Source organism: Halichoerus grypus, chromosome 9 (genome assembly GCF_964656455.1).
Source record: "Halichoerus grypus chromosome 9, mHalGry1.hap1.1, whole genome shotgun sequence".
In the NCBI taxonomy this organism is placed as follows: domain Eukaryota; kingdom Metazoa; phylum Chordata; class Mammalia; order Carnivora; family Phocidae; genus Halichoerus; species Halichoerus grypus.
In genome coordinates this window covers 2,321,266-2,348,190 of record NC_135720.1, presented here as the reverse complement: position 1 = coordinate 2,348,190, position 26,925 = coordinate 2,321,266, and the positions used below count along the sequence as shown (strand labels likewise).

At 49.3% G+C, this 26,925-nt stretch overlaps 1 protein-coding gene across 8 annotated transcripts in view; it reads right to left on the bottom strand.

Annotated features, from left to right (window-relative positions):
- Window positions 1-26,555, bottom strand: part of UNC93A (unc-93 homolog A) — a 35,421-nt gene extending 8,866 nt beyond the window's left edge. Inside the window, exons 1-8 of one of the 8 annotated variants that reach the window (XM_078054464.1) lie at window positions 26,419-26,555; window positions 13,896-14,033; window positions 10,380-10,561; window positions 9,186-9,415; window positions 7,463-7,588; window positions 5,778-5,986; window positions 3,717-3,852; window positions 2,084-2,215 (exon numbers count right to left, since the gene is read on the bottom strand). In XM_078054464.1, the coding sequence (XP_077910590.1) occupies window positions 2,084-2,215; window positions 3,717-3,852; window positions 5,778-5,986; window positions 7,463-7,588; window positions 9,186-9,415; window positions 10,380-10,561; window positions 13,896-13,985 (1,105 nt within the window). In that variant the 5' untranslated portion in view covers window positions 13,986-14,033; window positions 26,419-26,555. Of the gene's footprint in view, window positions 1-2,083; window positions 2,216-3,716; window positions 3,853-5,777; window positions 5,987-7,462; window positions 7,589-9,185; window positions 9,416-10,241; window positions 10,302-10,379; window positions 10,562-13,895; window positions 14,132-26,418 lie in introns of those variants that run through there. The other 7 variants (XM_036095692.2, XM_078054465.1, XM_078054462.1 and 4 more) reach the window with 7 other exon arrangements.
- Window positions 26,556-26,925: the final 370 nt, after the last annotated feature.

Here is a 26,925-nt window from a genome sequence, read left to right as displayed (position 1 = left end):
ACAGCACCCCGTCCAGAAGCCTTGGATCCGGCAGCCCAGCACTGGGCGCCCCTGCTGTCAGGCCAGGCCCTCTGACCCCTGTGCGGCCCCCCGCCCCTCCTCCGCTGGGTCTCTCTCGCTGCCCAGCCCCGTGGGGCCTTGTGTCCCCCACACAGACCCCCATCGCCTGGTTCGACCTCGGGTAGCCTCTGCCCCACATTGTGTCCTGTGTCAGCTCACTGGTGGCAAGTCACCACCGCCTGTCCTCCGCTCTGTGGGCGGCTGAGCCTCGGGGCACCAGGCGGCTCCACACGGGCTCACCCCCCCCACTCTCCCGGCCAGCTCCCGAGACTGCCCAACAGGACGGCGGGGCTCTGGGCCTGCACCCACATCCCAGCTCTGCCCTCAGAGCCCGCCCGCGCAAGCGCCCCGGCGTCCGCGCTCTGCTCTGCGGCCCCACGCGTGTGGGGGAGAGCGTGCCTGGCTGGCAGGCTCTGTCCGCCGTCCCCAAGGCTGACCGTGTAGCTCGGTAACGCTGTCTGTCGCGGTTGCTGCTGCCTGGCGCTCCGTGGGGACCCTGCTGACTCCTCTCCCCGTGGTGACAAGGCTCCCTGAGCTTCTTCCTTCCCACTCCCTTCCCTTGGTCCCCCGAAAAAGGGCAGCCCTCCTCCGGGCCAAGGGGGACCCCTCTGTCCTCCTGTCCCCCTCATCCTCATCCTCAAGTCCTCATTCAGCTCCCCCACCTTGTCCTTTACCGGCCCCGGCCCCCCATCTCCCCTGTCCTCATCAGGGTCCCCAACTCTGCATCTAAAGCAATCATGGTGAGTGGTGAACCCTATAAACAACCACCTCTTAGAGCCGAGTCCCCCAGCAGTGTCCTCTCTCGGCCTCTGCTTGTCTGCCCTTCATCCCCCCACCCTGGGGACGCTGCCCCGAGGCCTCACGCCCTGCCCGCCAGCTGGCCCGGGCGCGTCCTGCCTCGACCCGCTTCCCCTGGCCTCCTGCTCTGCACTGCGCCCTCTCGGGTGGCTCTGTTTTGTCTTCCCCAAGTGAACCCGCAGCCCCTTGTCCCCCCATAACCCGATGGAGCGGACCTTGTCGTTTCCCCCCTGGACCCTTTCTGCTGCTTGCACCAACACTGAGCAAAGCTGGACCCCTCCCCAGGCAGTCTGGGCCCCCCTCAGGCCCCCATCCTCTCCGCCTCACCCCCAGCACCCTGGCCCAGCCTGTCCCCTCGGCGTGTCCCATCTGCTGCGGCCAGAACACTTGTGTCCCCCAGATTCATAGGGTGAGGCCTAACCCCATGGTGACAGTGTTAGGAGGTGGGGCCTCTGGGGGACGAGGACGTCTTACTGCGGAGCCCTTATGAGTTGGATCTGTGTCCTCATGCGCCTGTCCCGAGCACTCCCTTGTCCCTCCCACCACGTGAGGAACAGCAGGAAGACAGCTCTATGAACCAGGAAGCGGCCTCTCGGGACACAGACTCTGCACCGTGGTCTCAGACTTGCAGCCTCCCTCCCAGCCCCGGCCTCCCCCCGGCCCCCCATGGCCTCCCACACTGCAGCCCTGCCCGAGGACAGCCAGGCGGGGCCCCACTCAGGCCTGACCTCCAGACAAGCCCCGGCTGACCGCCCCTCCCGCCCCCAACTCAGTTCCCCAGAAAACTGCACCCCGGTTCCCATGCCCCTTGCTTGGTCGCTGTCACAGTGACCTGCCTGCTCTTCTACTCAGGGGTTACACACCTCTCTCCCCATCGGGGCCGACTGTGCCTAGAAGGCCCCTCCAGCCCCATGGTTCCAGCATCTAGCACGTGGGCCGGGCCACTGCTCAGGGAAGCTCTTCAAACAGAAAGCCACGAGGGGGCCACCATTCTTAGGGAAGAAAGTTGTACCCGCGGCTGATTTCCTTCTTTTGTGTTCTGGGTCTGAATAAACGCTCAAACCCACGTAGGCACCTGGAGCACCCTTGGCCCCCCTGCTTGCCTCCTGCTCTAGGCTTGCTGCCTGGTGCGTCACCTCCCCCGGGGGCCCCGGGATGGCGGGTCCTCCGCCCACCACGTGTCCCCCACGCTGGCCTAGGTAGGGACCCCCGAGAGGAGACTCACCATTGTTCTGTGTCTGCCAGACGGCGTCGGCCACGCCCCAAAGGCCAGAAAACACGAAGAACACAGCCAGCTGGTGGGGGTGAGGTCTCCACAGCAAGAGGGCGATGATGCAAGACAGGTGGGTGACCGCGCCTGTGGGCACAGAGGGCAGAAACCAGCAGGAAGTGAGCGCAGCCCAGGGGAGGCTGGGACCAGGTGACGCTCAGGGAACCGCTTTGTTTGCTTCAACATATAAGTAATCTTTCCTGGAAACATTTCCTGGAAACACCAAACAGCCTTCCTCAATTGGATTCTGACACTGAAAGTGCCGGCAGACGGGCTAGTGTGCCCTTCACAGTCTCTCACTGCAGGGCGCACCTGGGGGGGGGAGGGAGGACCCGCGAGTGTGCCCTTCACAGTCTCTCACTGCAGGGCGCACCTGGGGAGGGGGGACCCGCGAGTGTGCCCTTCACAGTCTCTCACTGCAGGGTGCATATGGGGGGCGAGGGGGGACCCGCGAGTGTGCCCTTCACAGTCTCTCACGGCAGGGCGCACCTGGGGAGGGGGGACCCGCGAGTGTGCCCTTCAGAGTCTCTCACGGCAGGGCGCACCTGGTGGGGGGAGATGCTCTGCTCATCCTCGGCCCCTCACCGTCCAGGCAGGGCTGGGGAGATGAGCCCCTGCGCCTTGCGGGGAGTGTCATGGTTCCCCAGCTGAGGAGACCCAAAGGGGCGGAAGGGAGTGCTGGGCTCTCAGTGAGTGCTGGGGGCATGGGGATGTCGCTGGGCTCCCCAGCAGGTGCTGATGTGAACAGAGAGGTGGGCAGAGCCACCAGGCTCCTTCCTCCTGACTTTACCCCGGTGTCAAGAGTTCTGGCCTAGGGGCACCTGGGTGGCTCAGTCGTTAAGTGGCTGCCTTCAGCTCAGGTCATGATCCCGGGGTCCTGGGATCGAGCCCCGCATCGGGCTCCCTGCTCGGCGGGAAGCCTGCTTCTCCCTCCCCCACTCCCCCTGCTTGTGTTCCCTCTCTCGCGGTGTCTCTCTCTTGGTCAAATAATAAATAAAATCTTTAAAAAAAAAGAGAGAGTTCTGGCCTCATGATTCCTGCGGACACTGGGGCGTCTCTGACTACAATGTAGCATGGAACAGCTTCTGACATTGCAGAAAAGGGAGCTGCCTACTGCATTCGCCGTGGCTGTGTGGCCTGGGGCGTACTCGCCACGCTCCTCTGTTCCCGAATTTCTTCATCTGTAAAGTGGGCAGTGTGCACCCAGGGCGATCGGAAGGATGAAAGGGGAAAACCTATGCCGATGCCGCGGCCCCTGGTGCACGCTGACTAGTGCTTCTTGCTTCCCCTCCTCGTTGTGTCCCGGCTGCAGACACGGGAGCCCGGACTGGGCGCCCGGGTCACAGTCTCGTCAGTGCCCTTATTATTCACGCGGTCTCTGCTTCTTCTTTCTCCCCTTCCCAAGAGACACAGAGGGTGAGGCGTGCTTAGAACACAGTCTTGTCCCGCCAGGCGAGGACAGGAAGCCTCCCCGCCTGCCGCGCACACTCAACCCACACCCCCTGGCTGAGCTGAGCTCGGCCCCCGTCCACGCCCCGCTGTCCACCCGCCACCATTCCCACCCGCGGGCGCCGTCGGGTCCACCTACCCAGCGCGTAGAGAGCGATTCTGCCCGTGTGCTGGGAGAGACTTCCGTACAGCACAGAGCACAGCGAGTTGGTGGCCGAGAAGCAGATCATCACGTACCCGACAAACTGGATCCCCAGGGCGCAGGTGGTGTAGGACTGCAGGGGGAGCACAGGGGAGGTTACCCGGCCGCGTGTGGTGTGCTGGCGAGTCTGGGACAGGGATCACGGGTGACACGCGTTCTGCGGTGGGACGGCCGACGTGCTGGGCTGGCCCGGACCTTCGCCTAGGCCTCCGCCCCCCCCACCTCCGGGGAGGAGAGCACGCCCAAGGTGGGTGGGAACTAACAAGGACAGACACCTGCACACAATTCTCCCCACGCAGCCTTTGCCGTATGTTGTGGGGTTCTTAGGAATTACGCGGGGCCCAGTGGAGCAGCTCCTGGTGGAGTTGGTCATTTCCTATTCTCTCACCAGACAGTTGACAGAGGGTGGGGAGGCATGAACAGGGGGACACAGAGCACTCTCGGGGCAGCAAAGCCTCTCGGTGTGACACCATAATGTGGACGCGTGTCCTTACGCACGTGTCCGTACCCACAGAACGCAAGCACCAGGAGAGACCCCTAACGTGGGCAGTGATGACCTATCATGGCAGGTTCACAGGTTGGCACAAATGTCCCCGTGGGCAGGATGTTGACAAGGGGAGGCTGCGCAGGTGTGGGGCCGGGCACCTCCTGCCAACTTTGCCATGAACCTGAAACAGCTCCACAAATAAAATCCTAATGGAAAGGAAGCCGTTGTGAAGAAAATGAACAGGATCTCTGTGCAGACAAGAAGAAAGACGGGAGCTCCTGCACCAGACGGTGGGGTACCGAGTGGCCCCAGCCTGGACCCGGGACAGCGCCTGCTACCACGGCCCGCGCCCTCACGCCCACACCCGCCACTCCTGTCCTCGGGCAGAATCAGGACAGACACACAGACGAGTGGGCTGGACAGGAAGCTCTGCTGCTTTGGGACGGTGGGGGCCGTGGCTGAGGTCACATGCCACGTGGTCAACAGCAAAGCCCACGGGAGGGGCCGTGGCCAAATGCCAAAGGACTGTTTTGTCATTTTTGTCTTTAGTCTTTGGAACTCCAAGACTCTCCGTCAAGACTGTCCCAGGAGCGGGGGGGACCCGAGAGAATCTAGGACGCACGCATCCTGCATGGAGCGTATGTGTCCTAAAAGATATTTGTGGTTAACCTGAAATTCAGATTTAACTGGGCATCTGGCTAGTTCGGCACGTCTACCTGGGAGGGAGCTGCGGTGGGCACGAAGCTAGAGAAGTTTCCTGGTCAAGGAAGGGCAATCCTCAAGGAGCAGCCTTGGTCCTGGCTCTCCGGCCCGTTGGCACCCCAGCTCCCAACCAGCACTTTCTGGAAAAGGGAGTCTCCGCTCTCTACCACCCCTGTCTGAGGCATCCCTCCCATGGCACCCCAGGACGATCTTCAGGACACGAAGCACGTGGGTGGGGAGCTATGGAGGCAAAACCTCCGTGAGCATGCTGAGGCCGCGAGGGATGGTGGTGGACGGTGGCCTCGCATTCCTGCTGTGCCAGCCCCGGGGGACAGGTGTCTCTCTGCTGGCCTGCCCCCAGAGAGGCCTTCCCTATGCACGACGTGGGCAGGCAGGCGTCTAGGGAGAGACAGGGCGACAGTGCCCGAGAGCCAATCCATTTCCAGATTGAAAGGCATAATTTGAAAACTAGCATGGGAAGGAATTCCAGTGTTCCTCGTGGGTTTCATGTTTTTCCCTAAAAGAAGGGCAAAGCGTGAGCTGCAGGCAGGCTTAACACAAGGAATTGTCACAGGGGATGACTCCCGGAGAGCTTGCGCCCTTTCCCTGAAGACACCTCTCCAGTGAGAGCTGGGCCCTGCAGATGAGGCCGAGCTCCGGGGGGACGGGGGCAGTGACCTGGACGCTGAGCTCCTGAAGCAAAGGCTCCGCTCTCCAGCCCCAGCAGCTGCGCCCCCCAGCCGGCCCCAGGGCAGGGGCCCCGAGACGCACGGGTGTTGGGGTGCGCGTGCCGTGCAGTCCTCTCGTACCCTGGTGTAGTCGCCCGCGAGGAAGGCTTGCTCGAATCCGCTGTACAGGGGCAGCAGCCCCAGGAGGCACAGGCGCTTGTCTCGAAGAAGCCTGAGGGTGGACAGCAGGGCGGACCAAAAAGGTAACTTCTCTCCTTCACTTTCCTGCTGAGCATCTTTGATGGGTTCGAGAAACACGGCAATGAGCAGGACCGCCAGGACGCCGCTCCCTGGTGGGAAGACAGGGCCGGTGCTGGGGGCTCACAGGAGCCGGGAACCACCGGCTACTCCTCTCCTTCGGGGCATCGGTTTCAAATCCTGCTTAAGTGAAGCGAGGCTGCCGAGGCTGAGCAGAGCCTCCGGGCCGCACCACACACCCTGCGAGACGCCGGGGCCCTCCGCGCCCCTCACCGCCACTGTTCCCTCGTCCTCACCCTCAGGTAACTGCCAGCAGGAGCCAGTCTCCCTTCTCGGGACCACAAGTCCTACGAGGTTATCATTTGCTGAGCTTTATGTTTATTGTTTCCCCACAACAGGGGGGCTGGGAACTGGGTGCATCCCGAACACAAGGGGTACTGCTCGTTCGAAGACAAGGAACGAAGCAGCTCCTTATCCGCTAAGGTGGGCAATCCCCACGGGGAGCAGCTGAGGGAAAGACCTGTGCGGAGCTGCTTGCCTTCAGAGAGGAAGGGCGTGAGGCGCGCTGTCACACGGGCCACTGGGTCCAGGAACGACCGACTGGGGGTGGTCTCAGCCGGACCAGCCAGGGGGATTACAGAGGGGGCTTTCCCTCTCCCCGGGGGTGCGTTTTGAACCACGTGAATGGGCTGACTATGCAAACACACTCCATTCAAGACAACTATTCGCTCCCCCAGAGGGACACCTGTGCCCTCCTAATCCCACGGGTGTGACTGCCCCTCTTTCTGCACCCCTGTGTTATTTGGATTGAGGGCTAGTATTTACTCCTTTTCCTCTACCCAGAAGCCCTCTCAGTCCTCCCTGGTTTTAGGATATCCGTGTACCTGTGCCAGGTTCCCGTCTCTGGCAACACTAACGACACTCAGTGCTCTGGGAGCCACAGATCAGCCAAGAGCCTGATGCTTTTCCCGCTTCTCTGAAAGGCAGTGAAAACCCCTCAGAACGGTTTTCAGCCACCATTTCTAGTCCGATAGCTTAGGCCCGTCAACCTCTAAAGAGGACTTGAATTATTTTTTCTCTTTGCTTCATCTCACCAGCCTGATGTGACACCGTGTGGCGGCCGGGCGTTCCTGGGACCACCAGGTTCACAAAGCCAGCCCCTCCCAAGCTGTGGGCAGAGCTGGTGAAGGCACGCAGCGGGGAACCTCATGTGGGGGCTGAGGATGCAGGAAATGCATTTCCATGGCCTGGGCTGTTCCTTGAGACCAACAATCCCCACCGTTGTAACTTTGGAACAGTATTTTTAATTTGTTAATAAAAATATAAATAAGCACACATGGCCACTGGCTACTGTATTGAACTTTGCAAAAGAAAAACGATTCTATCATCACAGGAAACTGTTAGATAGCCCTGTTCTGCTGTATTTGATTTCATATGAAGAATACCTGAGTACAACCCCGCTGAACACATTTTGCAGGAATACTTACACTTTGAGAAGATACTGTTTTTCAACACAGGAAAGAGTTAGGTTTGCTTTCCTTGGGGCTCCGCCCTCTGTGAGCACGTACCCGTGTAGATGCCCAGCAGGGTGTAGACGAGCGTCTGCGAGGGACGCTGGGTGCTGTTGGTGGACGCCGCGGCCATCAGGCAGTCACTGGCCCCACAAGACAGGAGCTGCTCCTCTGGGATGGCCTCTGTGCCATCGGAAGCAAAAAGGTGACATGAGAACACAGGAAACGGATAGGACCAGGGGCATGAGGAATGAATCGCGTGGCTAGCAGGAGCCTGGACACCCCACAGGCAAGAGTCACGATAGGTCGAAGTCAGGGGATGTGGGCTTGTGTGACCAAGTACCTCAAAACACACTTCCTCTTGGGCACACATCTGTAGGCGTGATTTTAGACACGAGACAAATGAGCCATAAATGCTGGCTGCTTGTTGTATGACTTTCTGGACATAAGGAAAATGCTCACCGTTTCCAAACTAATCAAGAAGAAATAAGGTACATTAGCATTAGAATAGGCGTCAGAAAGCCTGGGGTCTCTTTCAGATTCATCTGTAGCCATTCCGTGACCTTGAGCAGGTCCTTTCCTACCTCTTCTGAGTGTTAGTTTCCCTATCTGCTAAAAGAATAAAATGTGTACCATCAACGACTCTCAGACCACGTCAGAGTCTCTGGAGAGAGGGGGGAGATGTCACGGGAGAAAGAACAGTTGTCATAATAGAAATCTCATCACATAGAACTTGGCTGGTGATGCCTGCAGCACAGACAATGAGAGGCAGGTTGGAGGGAGGCGGAGAAGCCTTGCAGGGCTCTTGGGATGCCTCACTCCTCGGAGTCTGTGTCTGGAGATCGCTTGGAGAATTAAGCTCACTTGCCTGAATGTCTTTAAAAGTAAAGCTGTTCACTCCATTTCGCACCAGTCGTGTTGTAGAGACTGAACCTTAATCCCAGTTTCTGTTGTATTATTGCTGACCTTGATAAGCAATATTGAGTAAAAATGGGTATCCATCCACCCGATGGTTTCCTTTCTTCAGATGCACTTAGCAAGTGATGACATCACATGAGAAACAGGAGAAGGAGGATTTTGGAGTTTCCCAAAGGTGGGACTTCATAGGGGATGGCAGGATGGAGGACCAGGACAGAGAGATAGGGATAATCCTGGTAAGAGTCAGGAGTTAAGACCTTCCCCCTCGTCTCACCCCATGAATAAAGGTTGCCTGTGAGAATTGGAGAGATTTATTTCCTCTGCCCTTGGTTTAAATCCTCAGACATCAAAGGGTGCAGACATTAAACAGATACACACTTTACAGCCATGTCTGGGCAAGGTCAGGTAAAGACGTGAGTTAAGACATCAGCCATCAGATGTTGAAATCAGTTAAGGGACAACTGGTCTTATGTGGAACATTTAAGACACTGGACAGTGGATCAGTTCAGTGGGACAATAAATCAGTTGAGCCTGTTCTTGGTCTAAAAGGATAGCGATAGCTCCATGAACCCGAGTTCCACTGTCAGTGACCCTCCATTTCCCCCGGGCACTGCTCTGCAAGTGCTCCCCCTGCCCCTGGGAGGGCAGGGTCCGAATTGCTGGGGCACTTGTGGACAAGACAGACCCTCAGACCTGCACAGACTGTCCTGGAGAACAGCTGGGAACCAGGAGAGGCCGGGGCACAGGCAGCTGAGAACCACGTCTTTAGGTAGTTCACCTGCCCGAGTCATGGAATAAAGATGTGTGTGGATGGGATGGGGGCCCCTCTCAGGGGCCATCACTGAGCCCTATTCCCTTTTACCTTGGGTAGGCATCTGGCCAAACACCAGGGATGAGATCAGGTTGCCCCACACACCGGATGACTGGAATATGAGAAAGAAGACGCCAAAATACTGATTCACCACATCTCTGCCAACTTTTCCCACCTTCTCTGCTTGTGTGTTTCCCATGATGGTGAGGTACGTGCATTGAGCGGACCACAGCAGGGCTGCTCCAAGGCCCAGCAGTATGGAGGTGGGAATCAAGGTGTACCTGTAAAATAAAACACAGACAATGCCTCTTCTTCCTCCGTTCTTCCCTGCTTCTGTGGAGAAGGAGGCTCCATGCCTAGTGCATCATAAGCATTATTATGTTGATGGATTCACCATCCGTCAGACTCAGATAAATGACTAAACCCAGTGCCCTTTCTGGTTCAGGTTCATTAGCAAGAGAGAAATTCACTGCCAGTGAACTTCTTTGTGTTTGAAAGCAACTACAATGAGCTGAGATTACAAGTAAGGCTGGGTGGTTTTTGAGTATTTCTAACAGCTGTACGTTTAAAATGATTTATTCATTTTTGAAACATTGATTGATTGATTCACCCTCTCCATTGAGGACTCTGTATGAAAACTCTATGGCAGTAATAAAAAGAAGAATATGAAGTCACCATAATCATGGATGATTACGGGCATCCCTCCAAAGAGATGTTTGACAGGTGTGTTCTTGGGAATAAGAGCGAGGGGCCGGTGCTCTTACAGCGTGGTCCCGGAGGATCCCTCTCAATCAGGGAGTAAGCAGGGCTCAGGCTGGGCCCCCGCACCAGCTCCAGCCCTGCCATGTTCACTTTCTGTGGTGGGATGAAGGTATGGTGGGACCAATGGGTCCATTGGTCACATTCTGCTAAATCCCCTGAAATTCACCCTGGATATCTTAGGGTCTAGCTCTCATTGCTGGGGCCACAAAAGTGCCCTGGTGCAGGGAGGGAAGCTCAAGGCCCACAACAGACTTGAGGGAAGGTCATGGCTGGGAACTGGTGGGAGGAGATGGGCCCAGCAAAAGGGACAGAGACATCTTGATGAGAAAAAAATGGGAAGAAAACCTCCACATTATCCTGTCCAGGAGCAGAGAGGAATTTCAGGAAGCAGCACTCATGTTAAAGTGGATGCAGTGGGGTGTCATCGGGCAGCTGAACCTGAGGCCTGACCCAGAAGCAGGGCGGGAGCTGTGTGGGCTGTACCAGCTGGCGTAGAAGTTGCCCAGGGAGAAGGCCACGTAGCAGCACATGGAGATGACGATGGTCCACTTGCAGCCAAACTTCTTAATCAGGAGCGGCGGGAGGAACATGGAGGACAGGAGCATCCCGCCATACAGCGTGCTGAGTGCCGTCACCCCCAGGCCTTCCTCACTGTACAGGCTGCTCTGTGGGGGACAAAACCACCCGGGTCAGAGAGGCCGGTGGCCAAGGGGAAAGAGCTCTAGGTCAGCGCTAGTTTCCTGAGACCACCAGCAATAGGCTTTCCCTGGTGGGCGGCCCCCTCCCAGCTGACAGGTGCAGTGTGGGGGGAAACCAGCACAGTCCCAACAGAGAGTCAGCTGCTGCTAGAGACTAGGGAGGGGAAACCCGAGGCCCTCGGTGCTGGGGTCATGGTGGGGCAGAGGGCCTCATGCCCTCTGTGGCATCTGCTCCCGTCAATAGAACAGCTTTGCATTCCTCCCCTTTAAGGCTGAGAAATGGGTGTGATTTTCCCCATGGAAGAGATAAAGATGGGGACATTGTCTCCTTGTAGATTCATATGCACAGCTAGATAGTTAGATGATCTGGAAGCTGGTACTTTAATGCCTGGACTGTTCACATTCCTTCCTAGCTGGTCCCCCTTCTGACAAGACAATGTCCTGAGGCAAGGTACCCTGCACAGGGCAGGTGCAGCCCCCTGGCACTTCCTCACTGTCATTCTGTCTACTGTGGACCCCAAACCCTTGGGCTGAGTTCTGGCTCTGCATAGCACCCACCACTCCAAGATTCTCTCTTCTTTCTCTCTTCCTTTCCTGCCCCACCCCTCGACGTGCTCTGACCTTCCTTGTCCTCGCTTTTCAAAGGGTTCCCATTCTTCAAGTGTAGATCAAGCGTCTCCAAGGGCTCCAGGCTAACGTCATCCACAGAGACCGCTGCTTTGATCCTATGCTAGAATTTCACCTGACCTCTAGCAATACCACCTGGTGACCCGCGACGTCACCCCAGCTGACAACGATCCCCCAACATGGGCAATATTCTGTTCTTTCCAAATGTCTCCCGATGCCTTGCCCAAAGCGGGTACATAACTGTATTTGTGGATTATTTGAAACTGAAAGTAACCACAGCTAGTCATGAAAATTCTGAAATCTGGTTGGAAGATGGAAATTGAGCACTCTGCTCTGACTTAGGGGTTATCTGGAAATTTCCGCTTACGACTCTGGTTGCTAGGAGTGTGGAGTGAGAGAGTTGGTTCAGCCTGAGCCTTTTGTTTCCTTAATACAAACGTATGAAATTCTCCTGTGTTACTGAGCTTGGCTCCTTGTATGTTCATGAGAAGCATACAGCACTTCTGTGCACTAGAATTTCTCCTCCACACACAGTGCTGCTGCAAATCAGCAAGGTATGTTGGTCACTTATAATGAAATCTGACTGCAAACCACTGAAAAGGAAGACAGATTTCAGTAGCCAAAGTGGGAATCAAATTTTAAAAGCAAATTTCTTTTCTACGTGAATGCCGGTGTTCAAACACCTGCGTCTGCATGTGTTAGAAGAGCAGACCTGCAGAATACTGTATGCGGATGAGTACGTGTGCGTGTGAAATTTGAATTATGCAAGACCTGCTCACATAAGCAAGTAGGACATTCACTTAAGTCACCCAACAAATACATCCTTAAGCACTTACCAGGAGAGGCTCCGTGCACTGCCCTAGCGAAACCAAAGGAAATTACAACAGCCACTGCCCTCCAGGAGTGCATAGTGGACAGGAGCTGACGGGGGTCAGTAACACCAACGAACAGGCCATTGCAACTGGGCCTGAGTCCTGCAAGGGAAGCTAGCCCAGTGCAGTCAGGAAGACCTTCTAGAAGGAGTGAAGACCAAATGAGATCTGGAGGATGAGGGGGTAACCTGAGGAAGGGGGGGAGGTGTGGGAGGCAGGAGATGTGGGGGATGAGTTTGCATGGGCCTCGTCCTGAGCTGAGAGGCAGCAGGGAACATTTAGCTGCTTTGTCCAGAGCCGTGAAGCTCTGCTGGGAAGATGAGGCTGGGCAGCCTGCCAGACTACACCGTGAGGAGTCCCGGCTCAGTCCTGGGGAGTAGGGTCGGATCTTTAAGCCCATGGAGAGCCTGGGAAGGTAGGTAAGCTGGAGATTAGCATGCACCGCTGACTTTCATGCACAGAGTTATCCATTGATTGCCTCCTGTGTGTTGAGGACTGTCTTAGTCAGGGGGACATGGTCACAGAGTAGTGACCATCCTCCCGGCATCAGGGACTCACGGGCTTACTGCAGAGCCTGCTACAGCACTAGGGGAGTACACACAAGTGTGCCCCATCCAGACTTTGGTTCCAGGGAGCAGGGAAGGGGGAGAAGGGGGGGACATCCAAGTGGAGATCTGAATGACTAGTAGGAGACCATTAGCCACAGGAGTGAGAGGGCCGCAGCAGGGGGACGCTTGTAGGTGGGCGCCCGGGTCCAGGGGTGAGTTCGGATCAGGGCTGGGACCCTGGAGACACCTGGGACCATCTGTACCACCCCCTGGAGGCCTGAGAATGAAGCTGAGCAGATGAAAGCCAAAGGGACAGGCAGGTGCCCCCAACATCGTGGGGACACAGCCATGCCTAAGGTCACTTCTGTCCATGTCATTGCATTCTTTTGCTTAGGCCAGTCCTGACTGATGGAGAGAGTCCTAGTTAAACCATGTTTACATATTCTGGATCAGCAAGCAAGGAAACATGTTGGGTCAGGTCTAGGAAAGAAGGCAGAGAAGTGGGCGGGGGGGGGATTGCCCCACGCCAGAGTTGGAGGTCTGGTTCCCTAACATCTCAGGTCTTCCAAGGAAGAAGGGGCCTCAGCAACAATTGTGGGTGCTTCTATTCCCAGGAGCCCAGGCAGACTGGGGAGGACCTGGGTGTGTGGGGGGCGGGGGGGAGGGGGGAGTCGTCTGCTCTCCCTGGACGGCTGCCCCTATGCCAAATACATTTCAAAAAAAAAAAAAAGTAACTATCTGGGGACATATATAGCAAATCTACTCCCAGGCACATGTGACCCCTGCCACAGCTGTTTAGAGAGGCCCGAGGAGGAAAGAGTACCATAGGGGTCAAACTTATAGAGACCACTTTGTCCAAATTCACTGTATTGCTTAAAGAGGCTTAGAATCTATATAATTTAGTGAAACTTGATAAATTCACGTTACTACCCCAACCACAAAGCCAAAGTCCTGAAACCATAGAATTCACCATGATTCATCCTGAGTCTCTAACTATCCAAAGGTGAAGAATGTCTTATCACATCACTAAGTCAACCCATACCCCTTGTCCAAGGGTCAAGCACACGCTCTCTGCTGTGCAATCCTGCTGGCGGGGTGAGGCTGTGTGTTGCAAGCTCGCATATAGAAACCACTGTTTGAGAGGATTTGGGGGTGAACTGGTTAATCAGAAATTCTACGTTCCTCGTCTTCTGTGACCATGGGGATTCTTGAAGGCCAAGAGACAGACGTTCACGCACAAGTGTTCTCACTTACCTGCAGACTCTGCAGACCTCCATAGGCTGTAAAGAGAAGCAGAAATCCAAAAGAAACCACAAGGACATTCTTCAGGCTTCTTTCCATCATGCCGATGAAAGGTGTCACCCATCAGTGGACACGTAGAGTCGTAGTTCCCTTAAAGAAACCAGTCGGGGCACAGGAAGAGCAGTCTGTACCAAGAAGTCCCCTTCTCTCTCTCCTCTGTGTGAGAGGCACGCAGCTCATTAAGGCCCCTGTGCGTTAATGGACTTGGTTATCACTGACGCCAGGAAGCACCATGGGGGTTGTTACTCATTCACCTTCTCTGTGATCTACAATAACCACTTTCTAACAGGGCAAAAGATTAGGACTTTTATCAGCTTGTACGTACTTGCAGTTTTCCCCTATTAATTTCTAGATAAAGTCCTTACAGTAAAATAATCATTTTCATACACAAACACACACATATATTATATACATATATGTGTGTGTATATATATATATGATGGTACCTTTCGCATTAAAAGAAATCGTCAATAGTACAGAATGTAGATGTACTTCAGTCTTAAAGAACAAAGTACAGGGGCGCCTGGGTGGCTCAGTCGTTAAGCATCTGCCTTCGGCTCAGGTCGTGATTCCAGGGTCCTGGGATCGAGCCCCGCATCGGGCTCTCTGCTCCGCGGGAAACCTGCTTCTCCCTCTCCCACTCCCCCTGCTTGTGTTCCCTCTCTCGCTGTGTCTCTCTCTGTCAAATAAATGAATAAAATCTTAAAAAAAAAAAAAGAAGAACAAAGTGTAAATGTGGGCTTCAAGATATATAGCGTAACTTCTGAAAATGACAACATGATTGGAAGATCCAAGGGCCAAAGTTTTGGTTATCTCAAAGACTATGTGATTTTACAACACTGCAATAATTAAAAAAACAAAACCACAACACCTCCTGAGTATAGCATTTTACAATTTGCAAAGGACTTTACATGCATCATTTTATGTTGTCCCAAAGGGAGCTCTGATAATTGTCACTGGAACTCTCAGACTTGACTAGACAGGGAGCTGAGCTTCAGAACAGATCACAGATTTGGGATTTTTTGAATAGAGCTGTGCTGTCCAAGAGAACTTTTTGCACTGTCCATGGCAGCCACAGGCTAGATGTGGCTATTGAGCCCTTGAAACATGGCTCGTGCAACTAAGGAGCTGAACTCATCACTGCATTTAATTTTAATTAATTTAACTTTAAATAGCTACCTGTTGCAGCATCTACCATATTGGGCAGCACCCATCTGGTTTTAAAGAACTTAACCATATCTCACAGTTAATAAGCTAAATCATTCGTTTATCCAATTGTTCATTCAATTGTTCCATTCAGTTGTTAGTGAACTTGATGTTTGAAGATTGTTTCCAAAGTTCTGTGAAATTAGCAATTTTTATTTAGTCTAGACTGATGGTGACCTAACATGGTTAGGTTACTGGCAACGCCCGCCATTCGTGGGAGCATGTCATTCCTTTTGAAGAGCACGAGAAAGCCCTTGCAGCTTGATTTATTCTTGTGAAAATAAAATTTTTAGGAAAATAATGGTTTTACATACAGACAAAACGTGGATTGTCATCTTAATACAGACATGCAAGCAACATCGTCCCTAAAAGACACCAACATGGACACAAATGAGACCAGTGGGTGCAAACCCTAACCCGTCACTTCTCTGCCCAAGAGTCTCATGGGAATCGCACCACTTTCCAAACCCGCTTTCCTCTTGAAAGGGGAGAGTTGCAAAAGTTCAGGAAGCTAATAATTGTGAAGGCCCCCCGAATAGCCCTAACACATAGTCATCACCAGGAAATGTTAACTGGCTAAGATGACATTTTAACTTTCACAGAAAATACCACTTGGAACAGTTATTTAAAGAAATCTAATACTTAGCATAACATGCACTTTTTTACACCAATCTTATCGATTAATGAACTCTGGTTTCGTTTTTATTTTCAGCAACATTCTAGCTTACTTCAGTGCTGGCCTGTCTATAACTATTCACAATCAACTTCCACTCTGATCTTACAAGACCCAGCTGAGGTTTTCTTCTGTTACCCACTGTTCAAACGTACCAGAACCACCTTCTGGGATTTGCTCACTGACTCTTGGGGAACAACTCCAGGGAGCTACCCTTCTGGCTCTGTGCTTATGTCACGAAGCCTCAGTCTGCTCCTGTCTTTGCAAGCCACGTCCATCCCTGTCCCTCTAACTGTCCTTCTGGTAGTCAGTTCACATGGAAATAATTGCTTTCATCCTATCTGCTCCCACTTTCCCTCCTGGTTCTGCCCTTTTATCCTTCATAATAGCGGCTTTTTAAATGAACAGCATTTTACAATCTGCCTTGGCTCTCTAGCAGAACAAAATGCTCCCCCCACCCAGTTTTAATGAGAATTAATTCACATACATCACTGTGTCATTTTGAGGTAGGCAGCATGGTGGTTTGATTTACCTTTATTATAAAATAATTACCACAATAGGTTCAGCTACCATCCACCGTCTCATATAGATACAATAAAAAGAAAAGGAAGAAAAGAGAAAAGAAAAAAACACTTTCTTGTGATGAACTCTTAGGATTTGGAAACTTCCCTGTATTTCCTAGACATATGTACAGCCGTGTTATAGTTGTAGCTGTATGCGCTACCTCACATCCCTAGTAATTATTGATCTTGTGATTGGAATTTTGTACCTTTTGACCACCTTCCTCCATTTTCCCATCACCCTCTGTCTCTGGTAACCACAAGTCTGATTTTTTTTCTATGAGTTTTTAAATTTTTTAACTTTATTTTTTAAGATTCTACATGTAAGAGAGATCATACAGTATTTGTCTTCCTTTGTCTTATTTCACTTAGCATAATGCCTTCAGAGTCCACCCATGTTGTCATAAACGGTAGGAGTTCCACATTTTTTATGTCTGAATAATGTTCCATGGTATCCATATACACAACTTATCTATCCATTCATTCATTAATGGACACTTAGGTTGTTTCCATGTCTTGGCTATTATAAATAATGCTGCTATGAACATAGGGGTACAGGTATATTTTTGAGTTAGTGTTTTCATTTTCTTTGGATACACACCCAGAAGTGATATTGCTAGATCATACTGTAGTTCTATTTTTAACTTTTTGAATAACCTTGATTCTGTTTTCCACAGTGGCTGCACCAATTTACATTCCTACCAACAGTGCATAAGGGATCCTTTTCTCGACATCCTGCCAGCTTTTGTCATCTCTTGTCTTTTTGACGATGGCTATTCTAACAGGTGTGAGGTGATATCTCATTATGGTTTTGATTTACAGTTTCCTGATGATTCGAGATATTGTGCATTTTTTCATGTACCTGTTGGCTTTTGGTGTATCTTCTTTGGAGAAATGGCTATTCAGGTCCTTTGCCCATTTTTAAATTCTTTTTTGTTTGTTTTTGTTTGTTTGTTTGTTGCTATTGAGTTGTATGCGTTCTTTACATATATTGGATATTAATCCCTTATCAGATATATGGTTTGCAAATATTTTTCCCCTTCCATAGGTTTTCTTTTCACTTTGTTGATGGTTTCTTTTGCTGTGCAGAGCTTTTTAGTTTGATGGAGTCCCACTCATTTACTTTTGATTTTGTTGCTTATGCTGTAGGCATAACATCCAGACATCACCACCAAGACTCATGTCAAGGAGCTTTATTCTTGTGTTTTCTTCTAGGAGTTTCATGGTGGCAGGTCTTATATTTAAGTCTTTAATTCATTTTGAGTTAATTTTTGTGTGTGGAATAAGATATGGGCCCAGTTTCATTCTCTTACAAGTGAATATCCAATTATCCCAGCACCATGTATTGAAAAAGCTGTCTTCTCTCCATTGAGTATTCTTGGCTCCCTTGTCAAACACTAGTTAACTCTATAATGCTTGGGTTTATTTCTCACTTCCGTTCCATTGGTTTATTCATCTGTTTTTATGCCAGTACCATACTCTTTTGATGACTATTGCTTTATAGTATAGCTTGAAATCAGGAAGTGTGATGCTTTCTGCTTTGTTCTTAGGATTTCTTTGGCTTTGGGGGGTCTTTTGTGGCTCCATATAAAATTTTAAGAGTTTTTTTCCTATTTCTGTAAAAAATGCCTTTGGAATCTTGATAGGGATTGCCTTAAATCTATAGATGTCTTATGGTAGTACTGACTTTTTAACAATATGAATGTTCCCAGTCCATGAACATGGGATACTTTCCATTTATTTGTGTCTTCTTTGATGTCTTTCATCAATGCCTTGTAGTTTTCAGAGTACAGATCTTTCACCTCCTTAAATTTATTCCTAAATATTTTATTGTTTTTGATGCTATTGTAAGTGGGATCAATTTCAATTATTTCCTTTTCTGAAAATGTGTTGTTGGTGTATAGAAACGCTTACTTTCATATGTTGATTTTGTATCTTGCAACTTCACTGAATTCATTGATTAGATCTAATAGTTTCTTGGTTGAACCTTTAGGATTTTCTATATATAAGATAATGTCCTTTGAAAAGAGAGATAATTTTACTTCTTCCTTTTTAATTCTGATACCTTTTACTTTTTTTTTCTTGCCTGATTGCTCTGGCTAGGACTTCTAGCACTATGTTGAATAGAAACAGTGAGAGTGGGCACCATTGTCTTCTTCCTGATCCTAGAGGAAATGTTTCAACCTTTCACCACTGAGCATGATATTAGCCATGGGCTTGTCATATATGGTTTTAATTATGTTGAGATATGTTTTTTCTGTGCCTAATTTGTTGAGTTTTTATTGTGAATAAATGTTGAATTTTGTCAAATGCTTCTTCTGCTTCTATTGAAATGATTATGATTCTTTTCTTTTATTCTATTAACGTGATGTATCACAATGATTGATTTATGTATGTCAGACTATCCATCCTCACATTCCAAATTGTAAATCCTATTTGTTCATGGTGAGTGGTCCTTTTAATGTGGTGCTGAATTTGGTTTGCTAGTATTTTGTGGAAAATTTTTGCATTGATATTCATCAGTGATATTGGCCTGTAGTTTTTATGTTTGTTTTTCTGGTAGCATCCTTTTTTGGTTTTGGTATCAGGATAATGCTGACCTCATAAAATGAGTTTGGGAATGGCCCCCCTCCTTGATTTTTTGGAAGAGCTTGGGAAGAATTGGTGTTAGTTCTTCTTTGAATGGTAAAATTCACTGACAAAGCCATCTGGTCTTGGGCTTTTCTTCATTGGGAGATTTTTTTTTATTGCTGAGTCAATCTCCTTACTAGTAATTTGTCTGTGCACATTTTTTATTTCTTCCTTATTCAGCCTTGTTAATTTATAGATTTCTAAAAAATTTTCCATTTTTATTAGGTTATCCAGTTTGTGGGCATATAGTTGCTTATCACAGCCTCTTACGATCCTTTGAATTTCTGTAGTATCCAGTGTAATGTCTCCTTTCCCATTTATAACTCAGTTGACTTGGGTCCTTTTTCTTTTTTCTTTGGTTAGATAAGGGTTTGTAAATTTTATCATTTCAAAGAACAAAGTCTTACTTTGGTTAATCTTTGCTATTTTTTTTTTTTCTATTCTCTATTTCATTTATTTCTGCTCTAATCTTTATTATTTCCTTTCTTCTAACTTTGTGTTCAGTTTGTACCTTAAGGCATAAAATTTGGTTGCTTATTTAGGATCTTTCTTGCTTCTTAATATTGGCATTTATTGAAATGAACTTCCCTCTTAGAACTGTTTTTCCTGCATCCACAAGTTCTGATACGTTGTGTTTCCATTTTTGTCTGTCTCAAAAAACTTTTTTATTTCTCCTTTAATTTCTTCTTTGATCCATTGGTTGTTCAGGTGAGTGTTGTTTAATTTTCATGTGTTCATAAATTTTCCAGATTTCCTTTTGTTATTGATTTCTGGGTTCATGACATTGTGGTCAGAGAAGATACTTGATATAATTTCAACCATTTAGAATCTGGTAAGACTTGTTTTGTGGTCTAACTTATAGTTTATCCTAGAAAATGATCCATGTGCACCTGAGAAGAATGTGTATTCTGTTGTTGGATAGAATGCTCTGCATATGTTGTTGTTCCAATCTGTTGTTCCCATATTGATTCTCTGTCTGTATGATCTCTCTACTGTTGAGAATAGGGTAATAAAGTCCCCCACTATTATTGTACCCACTATTATTGTATTCCTGCTGATTTCTTCTTTTAGCTCTGTTAGTTTTTGCTTTATATATTTAGGTGCTCCGATGTTGAGTGCAGAAATATTTACAATTGTTATATCTTTTTGATGTATTGACCCTTTTATCACCATTTAATAATCTTCTTTGTCTCTTTTTTACCATTTTTAGTTTAAAGTGTGTTTTATCCAGTGTAGGTATAGCTACCCCTGCTTTTTTATTATTGTTGTTGTTATCATTCGCTTGAAATGTCATTTTCCATCCCTTCACTTTCTGTCTATGTGTGTCTTTAAGGCTAAAGTGAATCCCTCCTAGACAGCATATTGTTAGATCTTGTGTTTTTTTTTTTTTTTTATTACCCAGCCATTTTATATCTTTTAATTGGCGAATTCAATCCCTTTATGTTTAAAGTAATTACTGATAAGTTAGAACTTACTATTGTCCTTTTGTTAACTGTTTTCTGGTTATTTTATAGATCTTGTTTCTTATCCTACTTTTTTTTGTGTGTGTTTTAATGTCTTTTGGTATCAGTATGTTTTGACTTCTTTATCATGTACTTTTGTACAATTACTACAGGATTTTCCCTTGTGGTTATCATGAGGCTGACATAGAATATCTTAAATTTATAACATCTTATTTTAAACTGATAATAAGTCAACTCCAATAAAATTCATAAACTTTATACTTTTACTTCTCCTCCCCTTCACATTTTAGCTTATTGCTATTGCAATTTATATTTTTTATATTGTATAACTAATAACAGACTATTGTAGTTATGGTTATTTTTAATACTTTCATTTTTTTTATTACTTTTAAACTAGAGTTGTAAGTGAATTAGGCACCACTATTACCATATTGCAGAATCTGACCATGGCTATATATTTATCATTACCGGTGAGGTTTGCACTATCTTTTTATGTTTTTGTTGATGTTAATAGCATTCCTTTCCTTCACTCAGAGAATCCCTTTAACATTTCTTGTAAGGCAGGTCTGGTGGTAATGAACTCTCTTGGCTTTTGTTTGTTTAGTAAAGTTTTTATTCCTCTTTCATTTCTGAAGGACAGCTTCACCAGGTATAGAATTCTTGGTTGACAGTTATTGTCTTTCAATATTTTGAATATGTCATTCCATTTTCTCCTGGCCTGAAAAATTTCTATTGAGAAATCTATTTCTAGTCTTATGGGGCTTCCTTTATAATTTCCATCTTTTGTTTTGCTGCTCTTAAAATTCTTTTTATTTTTATTTTTTTGTCTTTGACTGTTGATAATTTAATTACAATGTGTCTCAATGTAGCCCTCATTTGGATTCAACCTATTTGGGGTCCTTTGGACCTCATGGATCTGGATGTCCATTTCTCTCCCTGGGTTTGGGAAGTTTTCAGCCATTGTTACTTCAAATAAGCTTTCTGTTCCTTTCTCTTTCTCTTGTCCTTCTTGAATTTCCCTAATGTGAATATTGTTTCTTTTCATTGTGTGCTATAATTCCCATAGGCTTTCTTCACTCTTTCACGCTTTTTTCTTTTTGCTCCTCTGACTGAATAACTTCCAATGTCCTGTCCTCTAGGTCACTGATTCTTTATTCTCCATGGTTGAGTCTAGTTTTCAAATCTTCTACTGAATTCATCAGTCCAGTTATTGTATTTTTTTTGACTCCCAGATTTCATATGTTTGTTTGTTTGTTTTGATGGTTGCTATTCCTTGTTGAACTTCTTATTTTGTTCATGCATTGTTTTCCTAATTTTGTTTAGTTGTCTGTCTGTTTTCTTGTAGTCCACTAAACTTCCTGAAGAGGATTGTTCTGAATTCTCTGTCTGACAGATCTCCATTTCTTTAGGGTCAGTTATTGGAACTTTATTAGTTTCCTTTGGTGGTGTCATATGTACCTGATTTTTCATGATCCTTGATTCATTACATTGGTATCTGTGCATCTGAGTAATTGAGCTCCTCTTCTAGATGTTACAGGTTTGCTCTGGCAGAGACAGCTCTTCACCAGTCAGCTCTGTTTGGGTTTCTGGGTGTGTCTGCTGGTAATGTCCTTGGGGAGATGGGCCCTGATATTATGGCCTATTTTTGGCAAGGAAACTTTTCCAGCTCTGTGGATGGGAATTGGGGCTGTGTTATTGACTGAGAACAGTTGAAAAAGACTGCTGGTTTGGTTCCCTACCCCTCAAGTGAGGCAGTAGGATGGGCTCCACAGTTGGCTGGATTCTCTGGTCAGGTTTACTAGATGGTCAGGACTAGGTACTACATTCAGTACTAAATAGGGCTATGAATTAGTTTCTCTGCCCTGGCAGGACAACAGGACCAGAGCCTGTATGGCTCATGGTTTGGGGACCTGAATCAAGCTAGAATTCCCTGGTTAGGGGAGGCCCCTTGTTTTGCTCTGCAGATGGGGGAAGTCACAGGTTAGGCTCTCTGTTCAAGTGCCACTGTACATAGGACTATTAAATAGGCTATGCAGCTTCCCATGTACTTTGGTTAGGTTGCTTACAGGTTGAAGGCTGTATTCAGTGATGAGCTGAGCCATGAATTAGATGTGCAGGGATGGCCAGGAACAGCAGGGGAAACCACTCTAAAGATGGTGAAGTTCTTTGTTTCTTGCCTTAACTCAGGCCAACCCACACCCCAAGTTTCCTGGAAGAATAGGGCCACGAGCTTTCCTCTGCAAACTGTCAGCTGTGCCTGTCCTTATCTCCACTCTAGCACTGCTGGGTCACACAGCTTCTAGGAGTTGTCACCAAGCCTTCTGGTTATATGGGGCTGGAAGACACTCTGCACAGTGGGCGGGGCTCTGTCTCAGCCCCTGTGCCTGGAAGGGAAGGGGAAAAGCTGCTCTCAATTTCCCAAACAAGCTCTCTGGTTGGGAGGGGCTGGGAGCAACCCAGGGACTTGGCATTGTACTCATTTCCCTGCTTGTGTGCAGCACAGGAAGCATCCATGCTTGGTACTGGCTTTGTCCCGGGGGCCATTAGCCCGCCTGCTTGCTTCTCAGCTCATGCACAGCTGGGCTGCACAGCTTTCAGGAACTGCTACCAGGCCTTCTAGCCAGATGGGGCTGGAAGGCCCTCTTCACAGGGGGTGGGGTTGTCTCAGGCCCTATGCCTGGGCAGGAGCTGCTCCAGGCTACTCTCAATTTACCAAACAAGCTGTCTGGTTGGGAGGGACCAAGAGCTACCCTGGAACTTAGCTGTGTGTAGATTTCCCTGCTTGTGCGTAGCTCAGGAAGTCTCTACGTTCAGTAGTGGCTTTGCTCTGGGGGCCATCAGCTCTGCCTGCTGGCCTTTTGGCTGGAGCACCACTGGGCTGCACAGCTTCCAGGAATTGTTGCCAGTCCTTCTGCTCGAATGGGGCTAGAAGGCACTCTCCACGGTGAGTGGGGCTGTGACTCAGCACCTTGCCTGGGCACGGGCAAACTGGGCTCCAGGGCTGGCAGAACTCCTTGTTCGAGGATCCAAATCAGGCAGATCTGCACCCCACTAAGTTCCCTGGTCAGACCATAACCCCGACTTGGTTTTGCAGATGAACAAAATCTCTCGTGGGGATTACTACTTGGGCACTGCAATTATGAACAAGGTCTGCCGAGATCCCGGCGCTGGTGTGGCAAGCCCCTCCCCCCTTCCCTTGCACAGTCAAATTCCCAGTGGTTGAGTCCCGCACATTCCCCTGCAATCCCCATGGTATGAAATCAGATTAGGGGCTCCCACAAAATGACCCACAATGCTGGAGAGGCTAGTTGTTACCCTGGATTCCCTTTTCCCACTGGATGAACCAGCGGCTCAGGGGAGACCTCTCCATGTGGGGCTGTGTTGGCCTAAGGGAGGGACGATGTAGTAACATGTGGCCATATGGCCGTTTGGCGGCTTCTCTTGTCCGGCTGACACAGTCTGTCCTGGTCTCTGAGGTGCAGGAGGTACTTCAGCCTCATGCCTGTGTTCTAGGATTCTCTCAGGGGTGTTGTTCTCTGGTAGTTGCTAGTTGTCCTTCTTGGGAGAGGGGACGGAAGTCAGAGACAACATATGTCGTCATTTTAGTGATGTCGCTCTCCCAAAATATTTCTTAAGAGATGCCCACCAAGACCGTGCCCAAACTGTTCATGTGATGAGGACAAGTTTAGATGAAGTTACAATACTTTCCTCATAATCGGAGGGACCCAGCCTGAGAAGTGTGTGTCCACTAATTTACACATCCCTGCAGGTACGTGGCTGGGACGGGGACGAGAGTGGGGAATTCCAGAAACCCAAAAGCTGATTTGGCCTGTCAGCCGTGTCAGCATTATGAGAAACGCATAACTGGCCTGGGGAGCTTCCAATGGCTGAAAACTTAGGTATAAATGGCTCAAACTACCAATAATCACTTCATTCCTTACAATTAACAACACCTTATCACTTAGAGGAAGGAAGATGGTTTTGTAGATCTGCTTGAATCCTCACGATCACTTACTGGGTATTAAATGAAAGACGCCATCTGGCACATGGCTGAGAATGAAGGTTCTGGAGACTCACGGGGTTTGACAGGCGGGGATTTTACCAGCCACTAGATGCCACTGTTTTGCCGACACGGAAAGCTCCTGGAGGTGTGAGTCCTACAGGATCACGTTTTGCATCAGTAAACTTCCTGCTGAGAAGCTAAAGATCGCTCTCACTTCCAGGGAAGTCTCATCAGTGATTTGTTCTTTTGAAGAAATTACTTATATAAGCAAATTGATATCAATTTTCTTGACATTTAGACCTGATATTTTTGTTAATAAAAGCAGCCCACAAATTCAAATTTGTCCTATTCATTAGTTATACTTTCTTCTAATAAAGATGAGCAATGTATTTGTAAGGAATGGAGCAAATTATTGCTGATGTTTGGAATTCTTACACTTTGGAAATAAATGTATTTGGTGCTTTTTTTCTTTTTTAAAGTAAGGGCAATTTATATTCTCTCAACTCTGGCTTCAGAAAACATTCTGTTAATCTCTTAGCAAGTGTTTCAAAGCAGCTGAAGCCTCGGAGGGGCAGGCTGGCCTGCTGGCTGGTGGGGGAGGCCGGCGGCTGTGAGGACCGAGCTGGCCACGGTGCTCTGGACGCGGCTGGGGTCCATCCCGGATCCTGTCCTCCCCCAGCTGAGGTCCCTTCAGCTCCTTCCCATCACTTATCCGAGAGAGCCAAGACCCTCCTCAGGACAAACTCAGTGGAATCAGGGCCCAGAGAGAGACCTGAAATATTCCGAAATATGTTCACGCTCACAGTGCTCACGAAGCATGTCAGCCCTGGGAGCCGTGCTGAGATCCTGGGTCTTCCCTGCCCCGGGGTCCTTCGCACGCCTTTCCACTTGGGCCATGTGAGCGGCCTGACTGCAGCCCGCATCCTCGGCAGGAATCTGCGGGGCCCCCGAGCCACCACGTCTGGAAAGGCCAAGGCGCCTCATCTTGTCCCAGAGAGAAGGAGACAGGCAGGTCGCTGTGAGCGCTTGGGATGCCCTGCCAGTGTCGAAACATGAAGGAGTCGGAGAGGGGAAAGTCCTCACGCCACACTCGCGTATTTGTGGGGGCGAGGGAGGCGCCCGTTTAGTGCACACTCGTGCGTGCACATGCATGCACACACGCCTCTTTGTTTTCCATGTGCACTGTCCCTTTCCCTCCGGTGGGCCTTCTGCTGCCTGAGCGGCCCAGCCGCCTTCTGCAGGCAGTCAAGCCGCTTGCCCCGGCCTGCCCTGTGCCAGAGACAGCTCTGGGTGCTGAGGCCAACCAAGTGCTGGCCGGCAAGGGCCCCCGTTCCCACGGAGGTTTCATACCCCTGAAGGAAACAGGCAGTAAACCACGAAGCAAATAGAGAAATCACAGCAGTTCAGGTGGGGTACCCACTGTCGCCTAAAGAAAGCAGGTCACGTGATAGAACGGATGGGGAGGGAGAGCCCATCGGCCCCCTGCCTCACACCTCCACCAAGGCGACAGAGCCCACCACCCGCAGCTGCTCAGTGCCGCGGGCGCTGAGCCGGACCAGGCTTCTCCCCACAGAAAGTGAAAGTTCCAGCCCTGCGTCTTGTGAGCCCAGCAGACCAGAGCCTGAGGCCCTCTGATTGAACAGGGTCCCACTGAGCCCTGGGAGCAGCTGAGAAAGCTGGACCTATCACTGGGACAGCCAAGGGCCAAATGCACATTTGCCCACGATCCTGGATGAGGGCGAGTGGTGATTACGCCAGAATGTTCTGGGTAGTTCTCAATCCATCATTTTGTCTGCCTGGGCAAAGCTGCAGGGATGTAAAATTACCTTGGTCAATCTCCAAAGATAATTGTGTGCCTTTGATCCCACAACACACAGACGTCCATAAAGTTTGCATTACATCTCCCCAGACTAAATAACGCCGCGCGTGACGATTTTACCTAGTTTTGTGCCTCCTTAGTTCCCATCATTACCGTGGCATATGCCTTCTTAGATCCTGGAGAACGCTGGACGTTTTCCTGGTTTGCTTCTGGTGGCAAGGAGAACGACCGACTTCTCCAAAGCGCCCTGGGAAATCACTCACAATACCTCCTTCGCAAGTGGCGCAACCTGTTTGCAAATTACAAGTCCGCGGTGGCTGCTTATCTGGGAACCACTTGACTCTCTCTGGGAAAGATTTGCCAGCGAGATGTGGAAAGGCACACTAGGAGAGAGCCCGGTGTGGTTGAGGACATTTTATAAAGTCTTCTACTGAGGTCTCGGTTTTCACACAAAAACAGCATAAGCTCATTTTAATAAAAAAAAAAAATCATCTCGTGGAATTTAAGAAACAAAACAAATGAACAAATAAAGAAAAAAGAAACAAATAAAAAAAACCAGACTCTTAACTGCAGAGAACACCCTGGTGGTTGTGGGGGAGGGGGAGGGGGGGTGGGGGAGGGAAGGGG